Consider the following 24,488-nt stretch of genomic DNA (forward strand, 5'->3'; position numbering starts at 1 on the left):
AGCATACTTTATGGAAGTATTTAAAATTTTTTTCTATCCCTTGTCACTCTCAAAAGCAAGAGAATTATTTTCTGACAAGAGTGGTTTCATACCACAACCTGAAAAGAAGCTTCTTATAGTCTTTGCAACTTTGGTCAGCAGAAACACAATGCAAACGTCTTGCCTGGCTAAGGCACTCCATTCTGCAAGTAGGGGAACACGCGTGTATGTTCTGGACTACAAGGCTCCTCCCCACAAGGCAGATCAATGTAAGCTAGGGTGTGACACACCAAAGTATCATGGATAAGCTGGAAATATCCTTTAAACTTTGGGCAGGTTACAGTAACTGGATAATAGGAATGCTCAGAGCTTTTACAATTCTAAGTCCTGCATCTGCTGCTGTACCCATTGTACAGGAAGTAGGGGCTTTCCAAATGCACTCTCAGGATAGCAGACCAAAGTGATAAGGTCACCAGCACTGGAGCAATTCTGAAGTCCACCTAAGTTTTTTCCTTTTCTGTTGACAGCCTCTGTTCTTTCATCTAACAGCAATAAAACTGACCAGAGCATAACTCCTTGCCACCTCAGGGAAATGCCATAAAGTATAGGCACAAAACAACTTTCTAATTCACTTGCTGCAGCAAAAGGGTATGGGGTAGGGGAGGGGAGGGAGGGAGCTGGGCATTGGCTGCTTTCTGTAATCTGAGCTACTCAGGAGCCTGAATCTGAGGATCCAAGTGTGAGGTCGGCCTAGGAAGAAAAATTCAGGAGACTCTTATCTCCAATTAACCAGCAAAAACCAAGAACTAAAGGTGTGGCTTAAGTGGTAGGGAGCAAAAGAGCCAAGTGAGAGCACCAGGCTCTGAGTTCAAGCACCAGCATCAAAAATAGAGAGGGAAAAAGAGAGAAAGAGAGACTTCAGATTATAAAACAGGACCCTAATGCCAGAATTAGAATATTTAAAACAAACAAACAAACAAAAAACAACAAAACTACCTTGTATACGAGAAAGCCATTGGTCCAAATTGTCATCTTATAAATATCAGTTATTTTACGCAAATTACCTCATTCTTGTATTCAGGGTCAACAAAACAGTAAATGATTAGCTGAGAAACTATAAACCAAAGTTCTTTTCCTTACTCAAATTAACTATCTGCAGTTCACTTTTTACAGAAGACACAGAACCAGGGAATACATTAGCTCCCATCACTTAACTGCTCACTGACCTCCATGAGGGCAATTTATTAGCAAATATGGAATCACTACCCACCATTGTCCTGCATCTACTTCTCATCTATTTTCAGGGTTCAGTTGTGTCTTAGAGAAGTCATCCCATACACCTGAACTTTCACAATTTCTTAAACTGAATTCAGAATCAAGCTAGGTCCCTGACTCATTTCTACTAATCTAGATGACAACGATCAGAACTTAACCATCTCAAAATTAAAGTATCAATTACAGTTTTTTTTACAAGCAGAAAACTGAAATTCAACAAAAACTACAATATTTAACAATGGTCATATTCATAGATAAATAAAGGTTATGAAATTTAATTACATATTAACACAGCGGTGCCTATTTTATCCAAGTGCAACCTGTCCAAAAAAATTAAAAGGATTTTAGATACACTCTTCATTCAAGCACAAACTTCATTAAGTGGAAAAATAAAAGAAAATCAGCAAGAAAAATCTCACCACCACCAAACTAAATGAAGACAAAGTCAAAAAGAAAAAGAAGAAAATATCTACATTCATGACAAGAAGTGATTTATAAACAACCTCAATAAAGTTAAAGGGATTTCTGTTGCTAGTAAACCTAAAAAATTACTCTGAGTCATTTAAGGGAATAAGTACCCAGTAAGGCATAAATATCAAAAGTTTTCTTCTAGGAGGGAAATAGACAAGGAAGAGAGATTTTTCTCTCTGCTTTATCCTGTATGGGAGAAAAGAAAACAAACAAACCAGCACCTCATTCCCAAAGAGGAGAATACACTAAGAGGAACAGACAAACTGAGTCAAGACAACTAATTTCAGTCCTAGTGAAGTTCATGAGAATCCTAGCTCCAATTTCCATTTCCTCTTTGAAGGTACTTCATTTACATTCCTCACAAGCAGTTATCTGTTAGGCTGGGACAGACATACATTCTCAATAACAGCTCAGTGATATCCAATCCCAGCAACCCTCAGTGGGGGGATTGCTATACTTAAGCAATTAACTGTGCCAATCCATGAGATACAATCAAAACTCATTCTGTACCATGTATCAACAGAGTATTTCTCATTACAAGAAAAACAGACCACTTATCAAGATCTGTTCAGTAATAGCCAGAATATTAGAGACTCTTTTAACATGTGAAGACAAAGGTATTTCCACAGAAAAAACAGAAACCAGAATTTGGCAAATATATATTGTTCTGCAACCATTGGCATCTCTGGCTGAAGGTGACTTTTTTTTTTTTCTCTTTCTCAGTTAGTTTGGACTACTGATAGTTTCCATAGCTAAAGACCTGTTATAAAATACCAACTATGAAAACACGGGATTTTCTGAATGTAGTCAGTGTTCCTAAATCAATTTGGTTCTTTTAAAAAACAAAGACACTATGGATTCATGAAGTTAAAATCATTAGGAACACCTTGCTGGTCTAAGGTACATTATTACACTTAACCCAAACATCACATGGTTTTATAAAAAATAAAGTAAGCTGGGAGTTCAAAGGTCCAAAGTTCCACAAGCTCAGATCACATTCTGTTCCTGCTGTCCATGTACCATACACACTGAAATCCCATGTCTGTCAAGCAGATCAGTTTGGTTCAATGGTGATAGATGAGATATTTACAAGCATCTATTTACAGTACTTCTTTCTGAAGATTAGAGGCCAATATTCTTTTCTTCTATTCCTAGTCAATCGGAGTTTGGTTTCCTCAAAGAAAAGGGGTAAATCTGAAAATGGCTGCTCAGCTGCTTCACCTATGGAAAATCAGACACAAGATGGTAAAAAAAAAAAGTGCCTTGTTATTTTTTAAAGCATACAATTTATCCACTGAAGGCAACAATCTATATATACAACAAAAGCCATAAAAAATAATGAAGTTCTGTTGGAGTAGAACAATTAAAGAACAAAACGAAGTGGTAGAAGTTAGGACTTGAACCCAGATGTGCCTAACTCCACAATCTAGTCTTTCTAGAGCCTTCTAGACCAGAAAAACTCATTTACGGACCTACTAAAAACCTGACCTATGTATTATCTAGTAAATCATGGCAGGTGCCAATTGGTCACACTTGTAAATCTAACCACTTACAAGGCTGAGATCTGAAGATCCTGGTTCAAAGCCAGCTCAGGCAGCATAGTCTGAGAAACACTATCTCCAATTAATCAGTGAAGAGCTGGAAGTAGAGGTATAGCTCAAGTTGTAGAGCACCAGCCTTCAGCAAAAAAGGTTAAGAGACAGGTCCCTGTCTGACTTCAAGCCCCGAGGACTGTCGTGCACAAACGTACGCAACACACATATACACACACACATACATACACACACACATGCACGCACACACACGCGCGCTACTAAATCAAATGGTTACATTTGAGTCAATATTCAGCATGTTAAAACATTTCTAGGTAATCATTTTAATGCTGATAAAATAGTGAAAAATTAGGATCTATAAACTTAGAAAAGCCACACTGGTTACAGGAGGAAGAACTTACTTTGGGTCAGTTAGTGGATGTCATTTATTTGATACTCATCATTTATATTTTAGTAGTTCAGGGGATCATTTTGTGAGGAAGAATTACCTTAAAAGGTTTCCCTTTGGTAAGTTGCAGAAGTCGTGAAAGAGCACAAAGACAGGCTTGTTTATTTTATAGATTTTTTTTTACAATGAACTTGTACTCTTTGTGACTTAAATGAAAATGTTAATTTAAATGAAAATGACTCAAGTGGTAGAGCACCAACCTTAATTGAAAGAGTTGAGCAAGAACATGAGGCCCTGAGTTCAATTCCTAATACTGGCAAAAAAACAACAGTACTTTGATCTGATACACATATGGCTTCCTAATGTTTCTAGAGGGTTATAATAAACTAACACCATTATAAAAAAAATTGACAACTGTTCTAGTCATGTTTATGATTGATGAACTATGAAGCTAAGGGCCTCACAGTGGTTGATAGAAAGCCTATAGTATGAAATGTGTACAAATAAACACGTAAATATCATGTTTTATGTCAGCCTGGGTAGTTTTCTTTTCCATAACTACTTTGTCTACCGGTACGTGGCCCCGAGGCCACACCACTGAGGAAAAGATGGGAGCGCTCAGGCTGCACAGAGGTCGGCCCTGTGCCGCAGATGGGTGGCTCACCCAACTCCTACTACAGACATACCGTCCATCCCCGTCAACCAGTCTCAATCTTTCACTTTCCCATTTAAATTAAATACATTAACTTTTACCTGGCTTTTAGAGCACCATTTGCTTTTTGGGAGACAAGCTTTCATAAAATTAATGACTGGCAGGGAAACACATTAGCAGTTCACACAATTCCTTAAATTGTGTGACAGGAAAAACTGAGAGCCTCTTCATGTCAACCGGGCTATGTGATGCTCGAGAGGAAATTGAAGCTTTTCATAATTGTAATTTCTTTCTTTTCTTTTTGGTCAGTCGTGGGGCCTGAACTCTGGGCCTGGGCGCTGTCCCTCAGCTCTTCAGCTCAAGGCTAGCACTCTACCACTTGAGCCACAGCGCTACTTCCGGCTTTTTTCTTTTTGCTTATGTGGTGCCGAGGAATTGAACCCAGGGCCTCATGCATGCAAGGCAAGTGCTCTACCACTGAGCCACCTTCCCAGCCCCATAATTTTTTTTTCTTAATTATGAGTTTTCCAATTGTGTTTGTTCAAAACTGTATGTAGTAAACCCACAAATAAGGTGAACATGCTGTTCTCCCTAGCAAATAAGGACTACTTGGGGGACAAATATTAAGAGAAGGAAGTCTAAGAACACACAGTGGGAATGAAGTTGTTAGTAAACATGACAGCAGTCCCCTCATTCAAAACATGTACACAATACAGACATTTTGTTCCTCAGACTCACAGGGGATTCCTTTCAATAAGAATACAAAACAAAAGCTAATACCACAAAATGTCAATCAACCCATTCAATTAAATTATCCTCAGAATATAAAACAAATAAAATATTGTGGTTCCAGCTTGTTAACAACTTTATTTATAATAGTGGAAACTCAATCACTATGGAAGTGACTGGGGTACAATGATTAAATTTGGTACTTATAATTGTATATGTCCATTCATCCTGAAACTACTATTAAAATTTGCAAAAATAGTCCTTAAAATCATTTTTGTCTACATTTCCTACACATTTATTATTTTTATTGATGAGGACTCATGAAATAAAACCTCAAATAAAGTAAAAGCCTTCTCATCTGAAATTCTAACCACTCTTTACTTCATTGCTCATAGCATTGGAGAGTGGAGGAAAAAAAAATTACAAAACCAAATTTTAGTTTTTTTCTGAATTACAGTGATGAGCAAAAAAATTTCTCTAATGTTACAGAAACATTTTGGAAGAAATGGATTAAAAATGGGATTATGAGTGGCGCTGTAGCTCAAGCGGTAGAGCGCTCGCCTTGAGCTGAAGAGCTGAGGGACAGCGCCCAGGCCCAGAGTTCAAGCCCCACAACCGACCAAAAAAAAAAAAAAATGGGATTATGTGGTGGCTAACAAAATTAAAATTACAGAACAGTTTACAATTCTACTCAACAAAAAAGTGGCTTATATATATACCACTTAAAATGAAAACTAATATCCATAGTAATTCCCCAGATTTAAAATCATTTGCAGTTATAAAGACATAAGCATTAAAAGAAAAAAAACAAAGCAATATGTAAGCCAGGTGCTGATGGCTCATGTCCATAATTCTACATATTCAGGAGGTTGAGATCTAAGCATCGTAGGTCAAAGCCAAACCCAGGCTGGAAAGTCTGTGAGACTCTTACCTCCAATTAACCACCAGAGAAACTGGAAGTGGTGCTGTGGCTCAAGTGGTAGAGTGCTAGCCTTGAGCAGAAAAAGCCCAGGGACAGCACCCAGTCTCTGAGTTCAAGCCCCATGACTAACCAAAAAAAAAAAAAAAAATCTAAAATTACACATTTAGATATTATCCAAAATCTACAGAATATTCTAAAATCCCAGCTTACTATGTTAAAAAAAAACCTCTCTTTTGAAATTTTCTAGTCTACTTGCTATTGAAACAAGTGGAAATAATTTTGTTCTAGATTACTCACCACTCTTACTCCATAATGGATGTGAGCCAGAGTGAAGACAGCTGTTAATGTATAAAGGAGAATACTCTCAAGGTAAGAGGCCACTCCCAAGTTCACTGCCATGACAACCAAGAAGAGAGGAACCAGCAACCAATTCAAAGTTGGGCACCTGGTGCTGCTCATTTGACAAACTATCAGCTGACACTGAAAGGAAGAAAACAGAGAAGGAGGAGGGAAACAAGGAAGGGGGAGAGAAGACAAGGAGAGAGGAAAGTAAGGAATGAATTTAAAAAAAAAAAGAAAGTTAAATTAGCAAAGAACTTCTAGAACTAGTCACACAGACACTTAAAAAGTATTTACGAAGTTGAGCCAACACATTTCTATTAAGGTCAGTTAACTACTTAGATATCCAAATGGCCCCTGACCCCACCCCCAAACACACACCTTCATAATTAAGTGTCAAAAGAGACTGTTAGATAATTCAGGAAGGATGCAATAGAAGGCATTCTTCCACTGAGTAAAAAGGTCAGATAAAACTATTTTCTCTGTTTCACAATTCTCCTACATCCCAGACGACTAAATTTCTTCACAGTACAAGGGAAGCTGCACCTCTAATTTAGTGTTAATAAATCAGAACCTCAGAGTTTCTTCAGTTCCCCTTTTTTTTTTAACACTTTACTTACTCAAATATGTTTTGTTTTACGAGGTAACTTTTAATATAATGCATTGGAGCTTTCCAACTCAGTTTTGCACTGTCAAATCATAGGATTTGAGATGATCAACAAATGTTTAATAGAAAAGAAGCTTAGTGGCTAACAATCAAAAACTTGTAAGAGCTTGCAAATTATCAGTGTCCAAATCACACTGGTGTCAAAGATCAAAATAATGTTTCAGCACATTCTGTCTGGGACTTTATTTATTACTTATTCTTTCAAAGTTCTATATTATTACCTCTACATTAAAATCTGCTGGTGCAAATACTAAGCATTCTTAAGTTATTAAATTGTCATATACACCTAATATAATTAGTTTTTTTTTTCTGTCACTGTAGTTTGAACCTGAAAGTCTTGCTCTTGCTAGGCAGGCACTTTACCACTTAAGCCACTCCACCAGGGGTGGAAAAGCCAAGCACTGGTGGTTCACGCCCGTAATCCTAGCTACTCGAGAGGCTGACATATGAGGATTACAGTTCAAAGTCAGCCTGGGCAGGAAAGTCCATGAGACTCTTATCTCCAATAAACTACTCAGAAAAAGCCGACTGTGGCTCAAGTGGTAGAGTACTAGCTTTAAGCACAAAGACCCTCAGGGACAAAACACAGGCCTTGAGTTCAAGCCCCAGAACCAGCAAAAAAAAGAAAAAGGGAGAGGGGGGAACTTACTGTGCTGTTAGCAAATGCTGTTCCAACCATAAAGTAGAAAATTCTAGGATGAATCTCTAAAATATCTGAAGGTGACCGGAGGATCCACACTGTAGACAAAATGAAGAGCAAACATGGAGAAAAGAAGGGAACCATAGCTTCATAGATTGAATTGTGTTTCAAGGTGTTATTTTTATAGCTTCTGAAAAAAAATCAATACAAAGAATATTATTACACATAAACCATACTGTATAGCACTTTGTTATTTCCAAAGTACTTTCACATTTCTTCACATTTTATGCTCACAGTAATGTCATCCATGCATTGATAGAACCAGCAGTATGAATCCCACTTTACAGATAGGCTCAGTAGGATGAGGGAATCTAAATTTACATAGTCTGAGTCTTCAGAATCCTAACCTTTCTTTTTGTCCTCTTTAAATCAATCCATTGCTGTTTCAAGAACATAAAGGCGAATACAACTTGGCCTTTGTTCTGTGAGATATTCTAGTAATACCGAGTGGAAATAAAATGAACATAAAATACCAATAGTATCTTACTGTGCCACTTGGATACAAAGTGACACAGAACTAGGAATGTTTCTCACACAAAAGTTCCCCACTATGTGAGACATATAATATCTTAATGTCTCTAAGCACACAGGAAGTAATTTCATATTTGTTTGTTCATCTGAGCAGAGCCTCAATTCTAGTTTTGATTTAGACATTGATCAACATTGTCCTAAATATTGAGCAATTTGTTGTCCTAAAAGCCTCACTGTTTTAAGATGAAAAGGAATCATTTGGATTGGGAATGTGGCTTAGTGGCAGAATGCTTGCCTAGAATGCATAAGGACTTGGGTTTAATTCCTTAGTACCACATAAACAAAAAATACAGTAAAATTAGTTTTTAAAAAACTTTAAAAAAAATAAGAAAAGCAACCACTCAAATGATCTCTACAAAAGTCAGAGTTTTAAGTTAATGGCTCTTATATAAAGGGCCACAAGACACAAGAAATAGGGGAGATTTATAGAGCCTGACATAACATTGATAAGATTCTTCAAAACAGGCCTGGAGACAGGCTGGGCATAGTGGTTCACACATGTAATTCTAGCTAATCAGGAGGTATAGACCAGGAGGACTGACTTTGAAGCTAACCCACGCAAACGTAGTGAGACTGACCATCTAGTGGCATGATTGCAGCTACCAGGAGGAAGCCAGAACCCAGCAAAAACAGGAATCCCCACCTAAAAGTAACTAAAGCAAAAAAGGCCCAGTGGTAGGGCTTTAGGGTAGAGTCTGCCTAGAAGTCTAAGGTGCTGAGTTCGAACCCTAGTTCAGTGAAAGGAAAGGGGGAAGGGGAAAGAGGAATGGGAAGAGGGACTGGGAAAGAAGAGAAAGGGGAAAGGGTGGAGGGGAAGGGGAAGAAGATTCTGCAGGACAGATTTGAAAAGTAAATGTTAAAAAGAAAAATGCAGGGGCTGGGAAGGTGGCTCAGTGGTAGAGTGCTTGCCTCACATGCATGAGGCCCTGGGTTTGATTCCTCAGTACCACATAAGCAGAAAAAGCTGGAAGTGGTGTTGTGGCTCAACTAGTAGAGCCCTAGCCTTGCGCTGAAGAGCTGAGGGACAGCGCCCAGGCCCAGAGTTCAGCTCCCACAACCACCACCACCAACAACAACAAAAAGCAAGTATTTCAAGTAGAGGGGGAAGTAGTAAATGGCCTGCGCAACATTACTGAAGAAAGTAACATACTTAGGATGTAGTAGTACTGTGGACAAGAAATGAAACTCCCCCCTTATGATGCCTCCAAACCCTGCTTTTATGTAACTGTTCTCTGAGAAGTGATAGTAAAAATTCATATTCAGAAGTTTTATTGTATGATCTTGTTAATATACTTTAAGATAATTCGTTTATAAAAACCATCAATATCCAACAGGAAAACCTCCCCTCCCTGTAGGCAGATTCCCTCACAGAAGTGACCAAGTGGAAGACTAGTAAGCCTAAAACCATCACAAAAGAATTAAAAGTTTTATGTTATGGCTTAATTAGCTACATTAGCCACTACATACCATCTAAATTGTCCCAGCCTCATCTAGATTCAAAATACAAGTTTCATGACCTTTTCAAAATGCCTAGATTCTAAATAGTAAATCAATCCTTATATTCACCTAACTAACAATTTCTGAAGATTTCTTATTTTTTTGCCCATCTACAAAAATAAAATACTTACCTGAAAAAGTTTAATAAACTCATTGGAAGAGTCATACATATTGCACAACCTAAAGGGAAGAATATTTAAACTATCATGAATTAGTCAAGAGAGATTATATTATCATAATAGAATCTATGCAAAATGCCCAATATCATTTTTATATTCCAATTTGTTCTGTAATAAAATTAAATGCCTTTCCAATGAACATCTACAATGTAAGTGGCAGTACAGTCTGGTGAGTCAGAGTGGACTCCAGAAGGCAGTGTGGGCCTCAACTTTGATTGTACAAGCCAACGGGGCACATAAGCAAGTGACTTTAGTCAAGGGTCCTTTCCACTGCCTCATCTGTAAAATACAAGAGTAGTACTAACCCATAGCATCCTGAGGATTGAGTGAATGACCACACTGAAGGACACGGGGAATCGTACCTGGCATAGAGTAACTTGCAAGCGTGTGCCACTGGAAGCGGAGCTGTAAGCAGATCCTGCCTCCTCCTGTTTAAGTTTATTTTTTACCTCCCTGGAATTGTTACTCTTCTCCACCCTACTCCCACCCTCACTCTTCCCCTTAAACCTAAACACAGGATGGCATTTCCAAGAGCTATTGCCATTGATTCTGCTACCATACCCCACTCTGTCTTTTCCTGTCATTAATAATGGTTTTTGTTTGCTTTCACTTTCTTGCCATTTTATTTATTCTGTCCCTATTCTGCAGAAAGGAGTCTTAACATTTACCAAGTTTCCTAATCCATTTTCTTCTTGTTGGCTGACAGTACTAACTGCCATTTCTTCCTCTATCTGGCCTTTGCAATTCCCCTCCCTGGTGTCCTTGCAGACCAGCTGCCTGTGTCACTCTGTTGGCAACTAGACCTGCACATTCCTAATGGAGCACTCTACTCTCCATCAGAGAATCTTTCTACTTGTCTCCCTCCTCCCCTCTCTTTTCATCCTCTATATACTGCCTCTCTGAATCAGCATCTTGCTAGAACACACTGTAGTACTTACTTCCCAGGCTCTCCAGTGCTGAAATTATAGGCCTGTACAATCACAAGTGGCTGAGGGGCTTCTCTTAAGCTCAACCAGCAGGTGAGTAGCTATGTTATATTACACCTGATACAAATTAATCTCTCTGAATTTCAAAGTCAAGCTGTACAATGAGGATGGGTCAAATGGTTCTCTAATGTTCATTACAACTTAAAAAATATTACACTGAAGTGTACACGTATGTAAATTCTTAATCAGTCTGTCTTCCAATGTCTAAAACAATATAATTGGACAATTCCTTGGATGCTTCATAACACATTAGCCCTAGTTTGTTTACTCTAGACTCCTGCTGATTATTTTGGTTTGAAGGTTGATGTAGCCAGGACCTCATCTAACAAGACACAAAGCATTCTTTTAGAACAATTCCTGAACTGGTATGGTGATGACATACACCTGTAATGCCAGCACTTGGTGATGGTGTGTGGGAGGCGGAGGGGGAGTGAGGCAAGAGGATTGAGAATTCCACACCGGTCAAGGCTACATAGTGAAACTCTTGACTCAATCCCCCGACCACCACAAAATTCCCAAAATAGTTGGGTAAAATGATGAAAAGCCTGAAACTCAACAAAAATCTTTTCTCAAAAGAAATATGCCAGGCTTGGGTTGTATACTTATAATCCCATCATTTGAGAAGCTAGACTAGAAGAATCCCAAACTCCAGACTAGAATGGGCCACACAGCAGGCTCCAAGCCAGCCTGGGCTATGTAGTAAGACACTGACTTAAAATATTATTCCAAGCTTTATTCCAGTAGGCTTTATTCCAAGCCCAACTGAAATAAAGTTTGCAAGATCAGACAATCTTAGAAGAAGAATATAAACATCCTCAGAAACTTTCAGCAGCTTGCTCCATTTCAAGGCTGTCAAAGCAAAAGACTATTTTTATTATTTCTTCCTTATATAGAATTTACTGTAATATATGTAAAGAGCACTTAATAGCTTAAGATTTACAAGTATGGGGCTGGGAAGGTGGCTTAGTGGTAGAGCGCTTGCCTTGCATGCATGAGGCCCCGGGTTTGATTCCTCAGCACCACATAAGCAAACACAAAAAAGCTGGAAGTGGCGCTGTGGCTCCAGTGGTAGAGCGCTAGCCTTGAGCTGAAGAGCTGAGGGACAGCGCCCAGGCCCAGAGTTCAGGCCCCATGACCAAACCCCCCCCCCAAAAAAAGATTTACAAGTACATTGTATTTCAAATATATAGTAGTGACAACACAAACGAACACATACAATCACACACACACACACACACACACACACATGTTATCAAACTGCCATAATTAAAGGCCTAGATCCCATAATATGGAAACATAATTGCTATAGAAAAGCTGGGTGCTAGTGGTTCATGCCTGTAATGCCTGTAATCAGGAGGCTGAGATCTGGGGATTTTTTGGTTCAAATCCAGTCTTGACAGGAAAATCCATGACTCTTATTTCCAATTAATCACCAGAAAATTGGAAGTAGAGCTATGGCTCAAAATGGTAGAGTGTGAGCCTTGAGCAAAAAGAGCTCAGAGACAGCACCCAAACCCTGAGTTCAAACCCTATGACAAAGAAAAGAAAGGAAGGAGGGAGGGAGGGAGGGAAGGAAGGAAGGAAGGAAGGAAGGAAGGAAGGAAGGAAGGAAGGAAGGAAAGAAGGAAGGGAGAGAAGAATTTATTAGAAAAACAAAAAGATTACATAAATGAAATATAAGGATTATGTAGTTATATAAAATATTTTAAAGGATGGGAATGTGGCTTAGTGGTAGAGTGCTTGCCTACCATGCATGAAGCCCTGGGTTTGATTTCTCAGTACCACATAAGCAGAAAAAGCTGGAAGTGGTGCCATGGTCCAAGTCATAGAATGCTAGACTTCAGCAAAAAAAGCTCAGTGATAGTGCGCAGGCCCTGAGTTCAAGCCCCAGGACCAGCACCTATATATATAAAGCTAGGCGCTTGTGGCTCACACTTGTAATCCTAGCTATTCACAAAGCTAAGTGCAGCAGGATTCATAGTTCAAGGCCAGCTAAGGCAAGCAAAGTCCTCAAGACATCTGAAAATAACCAATGAGAATGGGAGTCAGAGCTGGAGGTGTGGCTCAAGTAGTAGAGCACCAGCTTGAGTTCAAAGGCCTTGAGTTCAAACCCGGGTTCAAACCAGCCCTATTTCAAAATCAAAATTGATCAATAAATCAATCAGAAAAGTAGCCAAGTACTGGTGGCTCATACTTGTAATCCTAGGTAGTCAGGAAGCTAGCCTAAGCAGAAAGTTAAAAAAAAAGTCCATCTTTGATTAACAGCAAAAAAAAAACCAGACTGGAGGCATGACTCAATTGGTAAAATGCCAGCCATGAGAGAAAAACCCAAACAAGACAAGAGGTCCTGAGTTCAAGCCATGGCATGACCAAGTCCCATATGGATAAACATATACCAAGTAAAAGTGCTAACAAACAAGAAGTTAGTTTATATCAAAATAAAGGATTATCACATTTAAGACAATGAACTTCTGAAAATAAAGGAAATGGTCGACAATTCTATTGAAAAGTGGACTAAATATAGAAAAGAAATACATATGGTTGTAAAACACTAAGAAAGTTCATTTGTGGGAAATGCAAATCAAACTATAGATGTTACCTAAATCTTCACCTATTAGATTTGAAAATGCTTGACAATATACTATGTTGGCAAAACTGGAAATAAACACTTCATATCCTGACAAAACTATAAAAAGATGCATGTACAATACTATGTACTCAAACAAACTGTATAACAGGAAAAGACTGGACATAATCCAAATATTTATCAAAAGGAGGCTGGTTGAACAAACCATGGTATATCTACAAAATGAAAGAGCCACAGATGCAAGAAGAAATGAGGAAGTCCTTGGTACATATTTATGAAGTAACCTGAGTGGGGAAAAGGCAAAGTATGTAAAAAATACTACTATTAGTTGTAAAAGGGGGTGGTAACATAATATATAATTTACTTCCAATAAAGAAACAATGAAAAGGTAAGCTATAGGATTTCAAACAGTGGCTAACCATGAAGGAAGAGAGGAGTAGGGTAGTGATAGCTAGACTTCTTAAATATATTGTTTTACAAGTTATAGTTCCCTAGTATATGTTGAATTGACTCCTCAACAAAGATGAAATGTGTTGAGTGACATAATGACAGCATGGTGCTGGTAGCTCACACCTGTAATCCTAGCTACTCAAGAAGATGAGATCCAAATTCATGGCTCAAAGACAATCCAGGCAGACAAATCCAAGAGGCTCTTTTTTCCAATTAACCATCAAAAAGCTGGAAGTGGAGGTGTGGTTTATGTGGGAGAGCCCCAGCATTGAGCAAAAAAAGCCAGGCAAGCTCCAGTACTGGTATACACACAAACCTAATAGTAATCAAAAGGAAGGAAGATACAATTAATGTATGTATGCTAATTAAAAAAAGGAAGGATAGCCGGGCGCTGGTGGCTCACCCCTGTAATCCTAGCTACTCAAGAAGATGAGATCCAAAGTCACGGCTCAAAGACAATCCAGGCAGACAAATCCAAGAGACTCTTTTTTCCAATTAACCATCAAAAAGCTGGAAGTGGAGGTGTGGTTTATGTGGGAGAGCCCCAGCATCGAGCAAAAAAAGCCAGGCAAGCCCCAGTACTGGTATACACACAAACCTAATACTAATCAAAAGGAAGGAAGATACAATTAATGTATGTATGCTAATTTAAAAAAGGAAGGATATCTGTTAACCAGGGCAGAAAGAAACAAGGCAATTTCACAAATAATTTTAAATAGTTTAAAAAATTATATAACTACTTGAAGGAACTAGTGAACAGGCAAAGACAGGAAACTAGAGAGGCACTTACACTTGTAACATTGGGAACAACTGCAAGGTTGAAGCTTGCCTACTTTCATGTCTGAGCCCAAGATGTAGAAAGCTACAGGCTCCTTACCAGCTTGTAGAGGATGAGAAAGAATTGAGAGCAGCAGAGGAATGGGAAATTTAATGGGGTACAGGGAGAGCATTTTTAGAAGAAACAGTGAAAGGCAAAGCATCAAAACCTGAGTATAAACTCTGCCCAAATTCCTCACTAGTTGCTAAACTAAGTAAGAAAATAGATTACAAAGAACATGACAAACTACAGGGCAAAAATCAGAGACTGAAAAGCAGAACTGTTCTGTCCGTTTGGTGCACCTACGTTTTTGTTTGTTTTTGTAGTGATGGGGTTCAAATGCCAGGCCTCTGCCATGCTGGGCAAGTGCGCTACCACTGAGTTCCACCCCAGCCTGCTGGGGCTTTCTCTAAGTGCATTTCCCATCTACAGTCAAGCTTGGGCTTGACTTACTGTCTTGGGAGTCAATGGGTAGAACAAGTGACTGGCACAGCACTGTGGAGATTCAAGATGAGAAACTCCAGAAACAAAGAAACCACAGACAAGCAAGCACTAAACTCTCAATATCAACTTTAGGCAAATCTTTAGCTGACTGCTAAACTACACAGACATTCAAGGAGACTCCCCACCCCCTAAGAGATCAAACTGAAGAAAAAATAACAGAGACATCAATACCATACACTCAGTACAAATACTTTAAATCTTCAGAAACAAAGTATTCCAGAGAATGAAACAGAATTTGAAGTTTCTGGACACATTAGTTACAATCTAGTTTATTTTTCTGCAGATCTGGATATTGAACTTAGGGTCTGTGCATGTTAGGTAAAAGGTCTATTACTATGTGCAGTTTCAACAACCAAAACCTTGCAGGGTACAAAAGAAAGACTTTAAGTGGATCTAGATGTTGGACTTGGCAGACAGACTACTTTATTATGTTAAATAATTGAGGATTTAACGCAGGTCTGCCTAAAAGGCAGGCACTTCACCTGAGCCATACCTACAGCCCTGTTTCGCGTTGTGTGCTGCTGGGAATACAACTTGAGGTCTTATGCATGCGGGGCAAGCACTACCACTGAACTATATTCTCCTAAGTGGCAGATACTTTTTTTGTTTCTGATGGAACTGAGGTTTGAACTCAGAGCCTCTCACTTGTTAGGCAGGCACTCTGCCACTTGAGTCATGTTTCCAGACCTTCTTTTCTTTAGTTATTTTTCAGATAGGGTCACATTTTTTTTTGCCCAGGGCCAGCCTTTGACCATAATCCTTTTATCTACATCTGTCTGTGAAGGTGAAAATCACAGTCACACTACCACATCTAGCTTATTGATTAGGGACGGATGGACAGACGGACAGATGGACAGACGGACACACACACACACACCACTCACACACACACCTCATTATATTTTTGCCCATCAATTTTTCTTATCTCTACTTTCCAAATAGCTGGAATTACAGGCACAAGCCACTGCACATGGTTTGTACAATAACTTAATTGAAAGATTCACTAGCTGAGCTTAACAGAAGATCGGAGATAACATGAGAAAAAAAAGCAATGAACTTAAAGACAGATGAACAGAACCCATCCACCATAAAGAATACATAAAAGAGTGAAGAAAACTTAACATACCCTCAGAAAATTACCTGTAGGGCAATATTGGGCAAATCTACATAATACATACAGTAAGTGGAGCTATAGAAAAATAAGAAGGGGGGGGACCTGAAGAAATGGACTGTGGCTAAAAAAATCCCCACAGTCTATTAAAAAATATTAATCTATACCTAGTGGCTCACACTTATAATCCTAGCTACTCAGGAGGTTGAGATCTGAGGATCCTGGTCAGAAGCCAGTATAGGCAGACAAATTGGAGAGATTCTCTCTCCAATTAATAGGCAAAAAGCCAGATTGAGGAGCCTGGCTCAAGTGGTAGAGCACCAGCCAGAGTAAAAAAGTTGAGCAAGATCCAGCATACCAACACAACACACTAAGCCAAGCACTGATGGTTCTCACCTATAATCCTAGCTACTCAGGAAGCTGAGATCTGAAGACGGCAGTGCAAACTAAGCCTGGGTAGAAAAGTCCCCATGAGACTCTTATCTCTGGTTAACCATTCTAAAACTGGAAGTGGTGCTGTGGCTAAAAGTGACAGAGTACTACCCTTGAGCAAAATGGCTCAGGGACTATGCCTAGTCCTTGAGTTCAAGCCCCACAACTGACAAAAAATAAAAAATATAAATAACTAAGTAGCTGGGCACTGGTGGCTCATGCCTATAATCCTAGCTACTCAGAAAGCTGAGATCTGAGGATCATGGTTCAAAACCAGCCTGGATAGGAAAGACCATGACACTCTTATCTCCAATTAACCACCAGGAAACAGGAAGTAGTGCTGTGGCTCATAGTAGAGCACTATCCTTGAAGAAAAAAAGAGCTCATGGACAGAGTCCAGGTTCTGAATTCAAGCCCCATGAACTGCCCTCCCCCCCACAAAAAAACCTAAATAAATAAATTAATTAACTTACAGACCCAACACACCTACTAAGTTCAATGAACAGCAAGGACAAGAAAACTCATACCTATGTAAATCATAGTCAAACTTGAAAGCTGAAGACAAAAAGAAAATGTAAGCAACAAAAGAAAACACTTTAGAATAGGTTTATAGTGATATATGAACTGATTTAAAAATGATGGATGCCAAAAGACATTGGATGACATATTCAACATGTTGGGAGAAAAAAAAATAAGGCAAAATGAAGACATTTCAACATTAAACAAAACGCTGCTACCAGGCCTGACTGCAAAAATCTCAAAGGAATTTCCTTGACTTCTGGGAAAAAACATCATGTAATAAGTCACATATATAGAAAGGAAGAGTAAAGAAGTCTAAGTATGTTGGTAAGTATATAACCCAGAGGTTTGAGAGCAGGGTACAGTAGAAGTAAGATTAACACCGATACTAAAAACTGTTGAAGCAAAGTGACTATATAGAAATTTACTATATAAAACTAAAAGAAGACTCAAGAGTGAGATTCAAGCAACAAAGGACCTGTCTAACATGTGTAAGGCTGAGCTCAAACCTCAGTGCTGTCCCTCTCCCTCTTCCCAAGACACCAAAACAATAAACCAGGTATAGTGGCACATAACTATAATCCCAGTATTTGGGAGGCTGAGGCAGAAGGACTGGAGTTTTGGGATACCTTAGGCTACAAAGCAAGAGCTTATCTCAAAAAAAAAAAAAAAAGGCTACAAAGAACATAAGATTTTTTCATTAAAAAAAAAAGCCCAAAATATAAAAACAGGTAGGGGTATGGTTCAAGAGGCATATCATCTCCTTAGTATGCATGAGGCCCTTGGTTCAATCCCCAGTATCACACACACACACACACACACACACACAAATTGATACGTGTGGAAGGGGTAGACAAATGAGGAGAGGAAGAGAGGGAGAATGAAGTCATAAAATTCAATGCGTATCCTGTAAAAGACAATTAAGGAAAGGGGTGAGATGGGTAGTGATGGGGAGGATGAAATGGTTGACCCTAATCATTCATAAATGTCTTTGTTGAATGGCAACTCCTTTGTACAATTACCTTAAGATAATAAAAAAATAAAAATAAATACACTGCAGGAACTGCCATAGGACAGACTGCTTAAGTTTTAAAAAAAGAACGATAAAGAAAAATTTCAAAATAATAAATAACTGTCTATATGCAAATACCAAAAAGTGACTATCTGGTAGACTACAGAGTAGTTTTTAAACTTTTTGCCATCCAGAGTTGCAGGAAAAGTCCCAAACCACGCCTTTCCTGAAAGTAGTGAATGCAGACACCTTCAACTGTATCTAAGCCCTACCAAATTCCCATTCTATTATCAGGGCTTATAAATAGAGACAGGACTGTTTTTTAGTTAAGGGAATCAAGCAATAACCTAACACATATGCTTTTTATTTCTACAAAGGTCCTTATCGCTCCTGGGGCCTCCAAAATAACCTAGAGTCCTCTTCTCCTTTTCCTCTTTCCATACCACTAACAGTCTCCTAAACTCAGTCAACTACCCCCAGACATCCCTTCCGCTACCTCAGAAGGGCAACAGAACCATTCATTATGAAAACTGGGAGCATTCAGATCTGCTTGCTGTAGGGCAGGAGCTGGGACAGTCAAACTCTAGCTTTTGATAACAAAGGGATGGTGAAATACACTTCCACACCAAGCTTCTTACCAATAATCATTGTAGCGAATAGGTCTCTATATAAGAAATTAAACAGGAAAGGTTCATACCAGGCCTCAACTCCCACAACCGCAGTCACTATGTAGACAAAAGAAATAGTCTGGAAGGAAAATACAGACAAAACACACAGAGGCATTAGCAGCTGAGAAGACCAGGGAGCCAACAATGCTTGGGCAGCATTAAGTCTAGTCAAACAGTTTTAGCAGAAACAGGAGGTAAGCTTAAATTCAGTATGGGGTGGGTCTTCCTGCCTTTCCTAACAGTGCCATTATGTTGTTTTAGGAGCACTTGTTAGTCAGAGATACATAGTAAAATATTTATCACATTTCCTTGAAAATACTGGGAAGTGACTAAGAGAGGGCTGGCCTTCTGTACTGCTAAATGCTGAAGTTAAGTAATGGATACATACAGGTTCATTATGATAGTCTCTACTTTTATATACATTTGAGATCTTCAGTAAGTAAGTAAAAATTAAACGGTCTTTTTTTTTTTTAAGTATTTTTTGGTGCTGGGGCTGCTAGCCACTCTCTTAATTTCCTCAAATTTTTTTTTGTTTTTTGTGGGGTTTTTTTTGTGCCTGTCCTGGTGCACGAACTCAGGGCCTGGGTGCTGTCCCTGAGCTTTTTTGCTTAAGGCTAGCTACCACATGAGCCATGCTCCACTTCTGGCTTTTTGCTGGTTAACTGAAGGTAAGAGTCTCATGGATTTTCCTGCCTAGGCTGGCTTCAAACTGTGATCCTCAGATCTCAGCCTACTGAGTAGTTGGGATTACAGACATGAGCCACTAGAATCTGCCAACCAACTCAATTTTAAAAGCACAATTTCTATCCAAAAATGCCTAAGAGTAATAAAGAAAGAAATGGCAATCACTTTTCTAAAACTATCATAGCAAGGTTGAAAAGTGAAGGCAGCAATGCATACTTACCACCTGGCTAATGTCATAGCCCCATGGCAGGAAAAGAATCCCCGTGTTGTATTTTTCCCAGTGGGACAGGATGAAAGAGAACAAGACTACCCACAACAGGAGATAAAGAACAAAGACACTGACACCAGTGGTTCCTCGTCCAAAGATGGAATACACAGTCACAACAAAGTAGACGCATGACCAACTATCCAGGCCATGGTCAAAAAGCTCCCCTAAGGGGGTGCTGGAATTGGTTCTGCGGGCTTGCTTTCCATCCACTCCATCTGCAACAAAACACAGGACAGGAAAAGGTCAACAGATACACAAATATGGAGAAAGTCAGCTTCAATGAACTGGTAGGGAAAACAAAAACATCAGTACATCACAGGAATGTTAAGTGTAGCTCTAAGCCAGTTCCATAAAAATTAATCTTTAATTCCAAAATTAAAGATTTGAGAAATGTGCAATTTCCCCAAAGTTTCATGAAGTCAAAATAATTATATCATGTTAAATGCTATCATTTTAGAACAAAAAAGGAAGTATTCTACTGGACTCTGAGTTGTTCCAAATCTGCATACCAACTGGTTTATCTTACAGGCCACAAATTCTCAACCTCCTACAGAACATTCAACACCTCTTCGTTATAATTCATATATCCACAGCTTGCTCCAGGATCCAAAAGCATTTCTGTCTTAACACTTACTTCATCCTGTATGAAATTAGAATAATTTCTTGATAGATCTACTCCCCATCATTTTAGGAGCTTTCAAACATGCACACAGTAGGTATTTAGCAAGTGTAAGAATGGCATTTGTTGAACCTACATAGTATATTCCTAGTGCTGTAAAAAATGGTAGTGAAACCTGGAATCTCAGCTATTTGGAGGTAATTGAAGCCAGCCAAGGCCTATGATCTCAGCTACTAGAGAAACTTAATCAGGAGGAATGCCATCTAGGTCAGTCCAGGCAAAAACATAAGGCCTGAAAAAAAGCAAAAGGGGACGAGAGCATGACTGCCTAGCTAGTGTCAGGCCAAGTGCAAACCTCGATACTGAAAAAAATGAATAACTAAAGAATTTTAGAATGAACTAAGCTTGTGTCCTTAGAGTATTTATATTTGAGAAAGGGACAAAGCCTGATTATGAAAAAGTACAGAAAGAGAAAGGGTCTCTTTCAGTCTAAAGTAATCTAGAATGGCTTTAGGACAAGAAAAAAATCTGAATGGGAATGTAAAGAACAAGTTGGAGTTCAGCAGACAGGAGACAAAGGAATGTGCTAACATCCATAAACACAAAATAGAAAAGAAAGCCACCACACATGCTCAGAAATATTGAGATGAAAAAGCACAGGACACAAAGAAAATGTACGATAGTATGCAAAGAAAACAACACTTAAAAAAAAGGAGGAACCTGGCACCCTTGGCTCTACTAGCTGTTCAGGAGACTGAGATCTGAGGATCACAGTTCAAAGCCAGCCCTGGCAAGGAAGTCCATGAGACTCTTTATCTCGTTAACCACCAGAAAACTGCAAGTGGTACTGTGGCTCATGTAGTATAGTGCTGGCCTTGAGCTGAAGGGCTTAGGGACGGTGCCCAGGCACAGAGTTCAAGCCCCATGACCAACAAGAAAAAAAAAAAAATACCCAAGAAGAAGAAGGAGGATCGCAAGGCACGGGTGGCTCACACCTGTAATCCTAGCTACTCAGGAGGCTGTGATCTGAGTATTACTGTTTGAAGCCATCCCAGGCAGGAAAGTCTGTGAGACTCTTATCTCTAATTAATTGCCAGAAAACTGGAAGTGGTTTGAGAGCTGTCGCTCAAAGGGGCAGAATACTAGCCTTGAGCCAAAAAAAGCTCAGGGACAGTGCCTAGGCCCTGAGTTCAAGCTCCACCATTGACCAAAAAAAAAAAAAAGAGGGTTGAGGCTGAGAGGGTGCCTCTAGAGAGCTTTCCTTTAGCAGGCATGAGGCCCTGGATTCCATTCCTCAGTACCACATAAAGTTTTTTTTTTTAAAGAGAGGGGGAAAAAAGGAAGGTTAAGCCAGTTTAAAAGTTTTAGGATTTAGAGAACTACTAAAAAGTTTCTAAGTAAGAAAATAAATGCGTGAAAGCAATAAAAACTGGGTGTGGAGGCATATACCTGTAGTATCAGTTCTTGAGGCCAGGGCAGGAGAATAAAGAGTTCAAAGGCAGCTTGAGATATATAGTTTAAGAAAAAAGTAAGGTAATTCAGGACTTACATGAGATACTAGAAAAGACATTTCAAGCCCTACAGGACCTAGAGTAGTATGCTGTGACCAAATGGATTAATATCTCTACCAAAAAGACAAACAAAAAACACGCATAGTCATACAACAGAATAAAGACTTTAAATTGCCTCATGTTGGTTTTAGACAGGTTTTGCAACAAACAGATCAAGTCGGTCAGAGTTTCTGGCAGGAAAAAAAATTGTGGGCCTGAAACAGGTAGGGGTACTGCATATTAAAAGGTTCTTACGAAATGCTGTTGAAAGTGAGAGCCCACAGGCCCCCTCATCCTTCAGACTCCTCACAGCAGTCCTTACTAGCCAAATCCACTAATAACATTTGAAAATTTGCTCATTTTGGGGCTAGGAAGGTGGCTGAGTGGTAGAGTACTTACATAGCATGCATGAAGCCCTGGGTTCAATTCCTCAGTACCACATAAACAGAAAAAGCCAGAAGTAGTACTGTGGCTCAAGTTGTAGAGTGCTAGCTAGCCTTGACCAAAAAAAAGCTCAGGGACAGTGCCTAGGCCCTGAGTTTAAAAAAAAAAGCTCATTCTTCCTAACAGAAAACTAGAACCTCCATTTCATAAGTAATTTTTGGCAGAACTAGGGTTCAAACTTGGGACCTCACTACTTGAGCCATGTTTTCAGTCCCTAAATATGAGACTTTTAAGGTTCTCCCTAATTCTTCTGGACTTCATTTGATGTCTTTCTTCTTCAAACACTTCAAACTCTGGCCATTCACCATGCCTGTTCTTAATACACCTGACAGGTTGTACTAGATTTTTTTTTAAGTTTTTTCAGGCTGGGAATGTGGTAAAATGCTTGCCTAGTATGCATGAAGCCCTAGGTTTGATTCCTCAGTACCACACAGAAAAAGCTGGAAGTGGTGCTGTGGCGCGCACGCATGCACGCACACGCACGAGCGCGCGCACACACACACACACACACACACACACACAATTCATTTCTACTTGAAAGATCTAAGTGACTTGAAATCAGGTCTGCTAGCTGACATACATTCTAAACTACATACCAAGTACCTCTATGTGCCAGGTACTAACACAGGTCTTGGGGATAAAGCATTTTAATTAGAACACAAGGATAACAAACAAGTAGGCAAAGGAGCAGATGACATATTACACAACTGTTAAGAGCTCTGGAGAAATACAAAGCAGGGAAGGATATAGATACTGAGGAATGTTCCAGAGCACTCTGGCAGAACAGCGTATGGATGTGCCCAGTACAGTAGCCTTCCCCAACTACTCCTTTTATGAGTAAAAAGCAAACATTCTTTATTTGTTCTCTCATGGTTCTTGATTATAACATCTCTCACCAATCTGCAATTATTTTTTATGTCAGTATTACTTTCTTACTCCAAAACTGGCTAAATCTTTTGTGTTAAGGGCCAGATAATGCATATTTTTGGCTTTATGAGTCTCTTACAACTTCTCAATGATGTCTTTTTGCAGGAAAGCAAGCACAGACAATTTGTAAAGGAACACACATAGCTGTGCTCCAGTAAAATATTACCTTGGAACACAGAAAATGGTCCAGATTTGGCCTGCAACAAGTGGTTTGCCATCTCCTCTTATTCTATGAATCCCTAGCATTGAATGCAGCCATTTTTGGTTTTGTTTTTCTTTTTTTTTTTTTTATCCCAAGACTGGGATTTGAACTCGGGATCTGAAGCTTTCAATCAGTTGGCTGGCACTCTACCACCTGAGCCATACCTCTAACCCTGACAGTGTTTTTCATAGAGACCCAAAATCATATTTATAATTTAAACAGAACACTTATACACTCTAGTTAAAATAAAGTAAGCATAGGAGAAAGTTAATTTTGTAGGTGGCTCTCCTTGCTGATTCACCAAACATTGACTACAATGAGTATTTACAACTTCTTACCTAGAGTATAGGCTACAAAGTTGAGGATGCCAACGACTACCCAAACCCAGTCAGGTACATGCTTGTGACCTGGTGCTGCAAAGAAAGCAACAAGAATGTTAACACGGTATAACTGCAATCATTAAATGCTGGTATTTGTTAATGAGAGGTTAAGATATTTTACAATGTATTCTTGAAGACAGAATTGAACAAATACTAAAATTTACCAGGAAATTTTGCCAAAAACAAAGAAGTAGCTTCCTGATCCCTCATTAACAATAAATATCTACACTTAGCTTTTCTCAAGACTGATACTCATCTACCCTTGAAAATTACTTATGAGCCCTGAATGAATAATATATTGGAGGATTTAAGAAATGAATGCAAGGGCTGGGAAGGTGGCTCAGTGGTAGAGCGCTTGCCTTGCATGCTCAAGGCCCTGGGTTCGATTCCTCAGCACCACATAAGCAAAAAGAAAAAAGCTGGAAGTGGCGCTGTGGCTCAAGTGG

The 24,488-nt window shown here is 39.2% G+C and overlaps 1 protein-coding gene across 1 annotated transcript in view; it reads right to left on the reverse strand.

Annotated features, from left to right (window-relative positions):
* Positions 1-875: 875 nt before the first annotated feature.
* Ept1 (ethanolaminephosphotransferase 1) overlaps positions 876-24,488 on the reverse strand; it is a 48,334-nt gene continuing 24,721 nt past the window's right edge. The window contains exons 4-10 of the mRNA XM_013013589.1: positions 24,001-24,075; positions 19,873-20,135; positions 18,939-19,047; positions 9,835-9,883; positions 7,625-7,805; positions 6,267-6,449; positions 876-2,946 (exon numbers count right to left, since the gene is read on the reverse strand). Of these exons, the coding sequence (XP_012869043.1) occupies positions 2,881-2,946; positions 6,267-6,449; positions 7,625-7,805; positions 9,835-9,883; positions 18,939-19,047; positions 19,873-20,135; positions 24,001-24,075 (926 nt within the window). The 3' untranslated portion in view covers positions 876-2,880. The remainder of the gene's footprint in view (positions 2,947-6,266; positions 6,450-7,624; positions 7,806-9,834; positions 9,884-18,938; positions 19,048-19,872; positions 20,136-24,000; positions 24,076-24,488) is intronic.

This window comes from Dipodomys ordii, unplaced genomic scaffold, assembly GCF_000151885.1.
Source record: "Dipodomys ordii isolate 6190 unplaced genomic scaffold, Dord_2.0 Scaffold20, whole genome shotgun sequence".
In the NCBI taxonomy this organism is placed as follows: Eukaryota; Metazoa; Chordata; class Mammalia; order Rodentia; family Heteromyidae; genus Dipodomys; species Dipodomys ordii.